Source organism: Amblyraja radiata, chromosome 30 (genome assembly GCF_010909765.2).
Source record: "Amblyraja radiata isolate CabotCenter1 chromosome 30, sAmbRad1.1.pri, whole genome shotgun sequence".
Classification (NCBI taxonomy): Eukaryota; Metazoa; Chordata; class Chondrichthyes; order Rajiformes; family Rajidae; genus Amblyraja; species Amblyraja radiata.
Window position 1 is genome coordinate 20,120,116 of NC_045985.1, and position 7,255 is coordinate 20,127,370.

The 7,255-nt window shown below is 46.5% G+C and overlaps 1 protein-coding gene across 1 annotated transcript; it reads left to right on the forward strand.

Annotated features, from left to right (window-relative positions):
* Positions 1 to 4,924: 4,924 nt before the first annotated feature.
* On the forward strand, positions 4,925 to 6,988 carry LOC116990026 (probable G-protein coupled receptor 139). The gene is made up of 2 exons (XM_033047550.1): positions 4,925 to 4,985; positions 6,069 to 6,988. The coding sequence occupies exons 1-2, from the start codon at positions 4,925 to 4,927 to the stop codon at positions 6,986 to 6,988; spliced, it is 981 nt and encodes a 326-aa protein (XP_032903441.1).
* The last annotated feature ends 267 nt before the right edge of the window (positions 6,989 to 7,255 follow it).

Sequence of the window (7,255 nt, forward strand, 5' to 3'; positions counted from 1 at the left end):
CAGAACCATTGTTTCTGAATTAACAATGTCACTCTCCATCCTAATGAAGAACTCAACCATATTATGGTCACTCTTGCCCAAGGGGGCACGTACAACAAGACTGCTAACTAACCCTTCCTCATTACTCAATACCCAGTCTAAAATAGCATGCTCTCTCGTTGGTTCCTCTACATGTTGATTTAGATAACTATCCCGCATACATTCCAAGAAATCCTCTTCCTCAGCACCCCAGCCAATTTGATTCACCCAATCTATATGTAGTTTGAAGTCACCCATTATAACTGTTTTGCCTTTGTCGCACGCATTTCTAATTTCCTGTTTGATACCATCTCCAACTTCACTACTACTGTTAGGTGGCATGTACACAACACCCACCAGCGTTTTCAGCCCCTTAGTGTTTCGCAGCTCTACCCATACCGATTCCACATCCTCCAAACTAATGTCCTTCCTTTCCATTGCGTTAATCTCCCCTCTAACCAGCAACGCTACCCCACCTCCTTTTCCTTTCTCTCTATCCCTCCTGAATATTGAATATCCCTGGATGTTCAGCTCCCAGCCTTGGTCACCCTGGAGCCATGTCTCCGTGATCCCAACTATATCATAATCATTAATAGCTATCTGCATGTTCAACTCATCCACCTTATTACGAATTCTCCTTGCATTGAGACACAAAGCCTTCAGGCTTGTTTTTACAACACTCTTACCCCTTATACAATTATGTTGAAAAGTGGCCCTTTTTGATTTTTGCCCTGGCTTTGCCCTGCGTTTATAACATAGAACAGCACAGGGACAGGCTTATCCCCATAATCTCTGACACCCGTGCTAATCAAAACATCTATCTATCTCTTCCGTAAAATTATCCGCAGCCGTCTGTCCGCACCGGCCAGCGATCCCCGCACATTGACACTACCCTACATACATTGGGGACAGTTTTATATTTACACCAAGCCAATTAACCCTACCAACAAATATGTACGTATTTCGAGTGTGGGAGGAAACCTAATATCAAGGAGAAAACCCACGCAGGTTTCGGGGAGATCGTGCAAGCTCTGCACAGACAGCACCCGTAGGCAGGATCGAACCCGGCTCTCTGCGCTGTGAGGCAGCAACTCTACCGCTGCGCCACCGTGCGGCCGTGGGTGGCGGTGGAGCCAGTGGTGAATGACATTTAAGAGACTATTAGATAGGCATCTAGATATGCAGAGGATGTAGGGCCTTGGATCACATGCAGGCAGGAGACATTGGTTGAATTTTTGCATCATGTTCGGCACGGTCGTTGTGGGCTGACGGGTCTATTCCTGTGTTTTACTTTTCTATATACAATACAATACAATACAATACAATTTATTTGTCATTTGGACCCCTTGAGGTCCAAACGAAATGACGTTTCTGCAGCCATACATTACTAAACAAAAAGACCCAAGACACAACACAATTTATACAAACATCCATCACATCGCTGTGATGGAAGGCAAATTTTTTTTATCTCTCCACTGCAATACCTCCCCCCCCCCCCCACATGTCAGAGTCAAAGTCAAAGCCCCCGGCTGGCGATGGCGATTGTCCCGCGGCCATTAAAGCCACGCCGGGTGATGCGGTCTAGTTGTTGGAGCCCCCGGCGTGCGCTCGCAGAGTCCCGCGGCCATTCCAAGCCGCGCGGGGCGGTGCTGTAAGGCTCCGCTCAGATGCTCTTCAACCCCGCAACTCGGGCGGGAGAAGTCGCCGTTGCGGAAGCCCCGAAAAGCGGTCTCCCAGCAGGGACCCGCGGGCTCCCGGTGCCGCCGTCCGCCAAACCCGCAGTTGCAGCCTCCGAAGTCCGGGGGTCGGGTGGCAGCAGCGTCCACCACAGCTCCACCCGCTCCGGACTCGGCCAGCTCCGCGACGGTGAGGTGAGTAATCGGCAGCTCCACAACTGGAGCCCTAGGTCATTCCTGTTGGAGGCCGCTCCACGTTGCAGCCCCAACGACAACGGAGACCCGACAAAGAAAAGGTCGGGTCTCCCGTGCAGGGAAAGATTTTAAAGTTACCCCCACCCCCGCACACACATACCCCAACAAAAAAAATAACAAAAACTACATAAAAACGAGACAAAAAATAAAAAAACACAGACGGACTGCAGAGGCCGCTGCTGACAAGAGACGCGCCGCCCACCGTTTCTATAATCACTATATAAGTGATTCAGGGTTCACGGAATGCAGAGAGGCTTTTCAAGCAGCTGTGCATGGATGTCCTTCAATGATATCGAGGTTTGGCCCATCCTTGTATTGTGTGTACCTTCTCCCCGTGACCCCACCCAACACAAATCCATTGATTACATACTTGAACGGCCCAATGTTTAGTTTAGTTTAGTTTAGTTTAGTTTAGTTTAGTTTAGTTTAGTTTAGTTTAGTTTAGTTTAGTTTAGTTTAGTTTAGTTTAGTTTAGTTTAGTTTAGAGATACACCGCGGAAAGAGACGCTTCGGCCCACCGAGTCCGCACCGACCAGCGATAACCCGTACACTAACACTATCCAACACACACTAGGGACAGTTTATAATTAACAATTTACAATTGATAATATAATTACCGTCGCGTCTGCCAAGCCCCTGCCCTGGGAGCGGGGCAACGATGGCCCGGGGGGGCGTTCCCTCCTGCAAGGTTGAGTCGCAGTGAAAGAGGCTCCTGATACAGAAACAACACTGAATGAAATTGAGATGCTGCTGAAGATTATAATTAACCTGCCCTGCAAAGTAAGTATCATTATAGAGTCATATCGCGTAATATCGAGTCGTATCGAGTCATATCAGGTCACATCGAGTCATATCGAGTAATATATTGGGAAGTTATGTGGAGAAGGCAGGAGAAAAGTGTTAGGAGGGAGAGATAGATGAGCCAAGATTGAATAGCGGAATAGACTTGATAGCCTGAATGGCCTAATTCTGCTCCTATCATTTATGATCTTTGTCTTTGGGATGTGGGAGGAAACCGGAGATCTCGAAAAAAATTTACGCGATCACTGGGAAAACGTATAAACGCCGCACAGACAGCACCCGTAATCACGATCGAACCCTGGTCACTGGCGCTGTGAGGCAGCAACTACCGCAGCGCCACCGTGCCGCCCGGAACGTTTCCAATGCTTGCAACATTTCTTGGGATCCTGTAAAGGTTCGTTTCACTTCAAACAGACAAAAACGCAATAAAATTAGTAATCAAGTAGTAACATCTTTATTTCGCCTGGGCGTGGCTCTCACTCTTACTGTATGTAAAATACAGACCATACAGAGTCACTCTATCACCACACAAAGAGGTCATGTTCAATCAGATATATTTATACCCCAATAATCAGCGATTCAGCAATACTTTCTTACAGAGCATTGTGCAGCCTCTTCCCTGTTAAGATTGACAGGTTCTTCCGAGAGAGGAAAGGTTAGCCCATATATGGTTATGCTGAAGAAGGTATTTTTCTGCAGATCAAGCATTATTTTTTTTACCTAGTTGACGAACATTATAATCTTATAGAGTAAAGAGTACGAGGCAAGAGTCTAAACATTATCCTGCTTGTTTTTCGCTGATATAAACATTCATGTATTTGTGCTGTTATCTCGCTAGTGTAAGGGAAGAAGGGCGAAAACATTTCTGTTAGCCTTGTTAGTGTAATAGGAGAAAGGTAAAAGCATCCGTTTTATTGCTACTAAATCTACAACTGGATCCATTTTGTACCTTATAAATCTTTAAACTTTCTCAATATGGTAGGAGATGCACTGTCGTTTGCCGGGAGCAGGGGAAACAAGATCCAAAGGACATAGGTGTAAGTTGAGAGGAGAAAGGGTTAAACCTGAGGGGCAACTTTTTCTACACAGATGGGTACATGGGACAAGCTGCCAGAGATAGCTGAAATAGGTACAATCACAACATTTAAAGGACACTTGGATAGGCACATTGATAGAAAGGTTTACAAGCATATGGGGCAAACGCAATGAGAGGGTCTGCAATCTTAAACAAGCGTCCTCTCCACAACACCACTGATTTACATGTCCTTGCCAAACCTTCTATCCATACCACCATTCTTAGTGGAATGGACAGGGTAGATGCAGGAAAAATGTTCCCGATGTTGGGAGAGTCCAGAACCAGGCGTCAAAGTTTAAGAATAGGGGGTAGGCCATTTAGGACGGAGATGGGGGGAAATGTATGAAAACGCACACCTCTAGGTTCGGGGACATTTTTTACCAGCTGTTATCAGGCACCGGAATCGTGCTTCCACAACCAGAGTGCAGTCCTGAACTACTATCTACCTCCGTGGTGACCCTCGGACTATCCTTGAACGGACTTTGCTGGCTTTACTTTGCACTGGGCGTTATTACTGCACATGGCTCGATTGTAATCATGTATAGTCTTTCCGCTGCCCGGATAGCACAAAACACAGGTTTTTCACTGTACCTCGGTAGACGTGACAATAAACTAAACTGTGACTGTAATATTCTTCACACCTCTGCTATGGGAAAGATTATATACATTCGCCCTGTCTATGCCTCTCAAGATATAATTCACCTTTGTCGGATTAGCCCCGGTTTTCTACGGTTCAAGGAATGATCGCCCATCTGGCCCGATCTCTCCCTAAAGTGTCGCAAATATTCCTGCACTGATCAGTCCCAGTTCCTCAAGAAACTAGGATCAAAATAAATGAAGTAGATGAGAAAACATCAAAGATTCTTGTTTTAAAAGTTGATTCCGAGCCACTCGGAGCACCCGACTCCAACTTCTTCAGGTCTTGACCAGAAATTCCACCTGTTCCTTTTCTCCAGAGATGCTGCCTGACCCGCCGAGTTACTCCAGCACTTTGAATTTGAATTTGAATTTTGAGCAATACACTTTCTGTCTATCTTCGATTTAACCCGGCGTCTACAGTGCCTTCCCACACACCAGAATCGAACTATGGTTTGCCAGTATGCAGCAAGGAACACGGCGTTGTGAAGTGGATGAAGGTATACAAGTGGAAGAGGGAACATGTGAGATTGTCTGACCCATAAAACACTGGTACATTAAACCCAGCCTGAAAAACATAGACAAGAACAACAACAACCTGTAAGAACCGCTGTATGTCTGATGAATGTAATGGGAATGGTTACTGAAATCAACGCGTTATTTTGACATCCCCATTCGATTACATGGGCGACCAACTCAGCAACACAAAAGAGGGAAAAAAGAGAACTCACAGTTTAAAGTTAGTGGAGAGTCTGATAGATGAATGTAAAGTTTCATTACATTAACAACAAATGCCTCATCTGCTTGTTTAAAGTTCCATGACTAATGTTAGTCATCAGACAAACTAATTGAATCACAGGAGATTTACGTCGGGTACAAATATAGGATTGGATTCACGTTGCTTGATCTGACTGTGGATCTGAGCACCGCCTCCAGCAGCATCGAGTCTCTGGGAGAGAGAGATGAGTAGACCAATCCTTGTACAAATTACGGCCGTTTTCTACCCTGTTCTCGTGGCGTTCGGGGTTCCAGGTGAGTCGCGTTATCGCTTCGTCTTTTGAGATTTCACCCTCTTGTTCATTCGCGGTCTGTTTGTTTTAACAAGGTTTTTTAACAGTCTCAGTAACTATAAACTATGAGTAGCTGAGTTGAGGGGAGGGTTCAAATCATTGGTCAGAGTAAGAAAACGAGAACGTGAGGTTAGAAACCAACTGTGACCGGTTGTCGCGCTGATCTCCCCCGCCGCCCGCTGGTCCCACGCTCACTGGGTTTTGCTTTCTGACCAGTAAGGGAATGGGTTACAGCGGGAAATGCGCCGCCCACTCCCAGTCTCCCGCATTTTCCCTGACAGTCAATGGTAAACAATATAGAGAACATTGAGCTGGATATTCTTATCGTGATATCCAAGTCCGTAGACTGACTACCCAACCCCAGCGAGTGTATATTTACCTCTTTACAATGTCTACAACACATGATTACTCAAACCCTTCAATCTACTGAATATTACACCAATTGTAGACCAACACTACAAAAGACTTTCTTCCTCGCCTGTCCCAGCCCCTTGTTCTGATCACCAAGTTTCTCACTTTTCCATTTCTTCCTTGCAGCAAATTTACTGACGGTCACGATTGTGATCCGGGGAAGGTGCGGACTCTCCAAATGCATCAGCCGCTACCTGTTGTCCATGGCACTCGCCGACCTCATGGTCCTGATCATTAACGTCACTCTCCAGTTCATTAAGCCCATGTACTTCCCAGGGTCACTCCTGGACATTACTCCAGTCTGCAGCATCATCTTCTACCTGGGTGTGGTGACCATTGACTGTTCTGTCTCGTTTACTGTTCTCTTCACCTTCGATAGGTTTATCGCTATTTGTTTCCAGAATTTTAAAGTGAAATACTGTACGGAGAAAACCGCGACTGTGATTATAGCGTCAGTGTGTGTGATCAGCCTTGCACTTAACGTTGGTTTTTGCTTCATATTTGAACCGGCAAAAGTAATTGACAATATACCAATGTTCTGTGTTATAAAATCCACCTTCTACACATCGCCTCTCTGGGCGGCTTATTACTGGCTGCGGGTAGCATTGACCCCGTTGGTTCCGTTTGTGTTGATCGCGCTGCTCAACGCTCTGACAATCAGACACATCACCCGGGCCAGCAGAGTCAGGAGGGAACTCCGGGGCAGCGGGAAGGGCGAGAGTCACAGTGACCCCGAGATGGGGAACCGAAGGAAATCCATCGTTTTACTGCTCGCCATCTCGGGCAGCTTCATCATGTTGTGGGCGGTGAATGTGGTATATAAAACTTGCATCAGTATCGCCGCTACTACTTCCTACCTGACACACATCACCGACACCCTCACAATCATTCGCTTGACGGGAAACATGCTGCAGTCTTTGAGCTCCTGCACCAACACGGTGATTTACGCGGTGGCGCAGACCAAGTTCAGAGCTGAGATGGTGAACCTGATTAAATTTCCCTTTGATCTGATGCATACTCTAATTAAACTCTGTGTGAAGAAATAACCCTGAAATGTAACTCCTTAACGGGAAAAATCGCTCAGAGCTGCTTCTCGCCTCGGGGAATTAAGATTTTGGAGGCACTGGCGGGACCCCGTTGCTGCTGTTTACGCAGTGTCTGCTCCGTTTCTGGAGCAGAGGGTTCCTCATTCCTGTATAGTGACCACGTCGCTCTCCAACCTCACCTCCGCGTGGGGTGGGGGCACATTTTCCACGCACTGTTCACATCTGAACTCCCCGGTTCATTTTCCCTTGATCATCCCGAGCACTCAC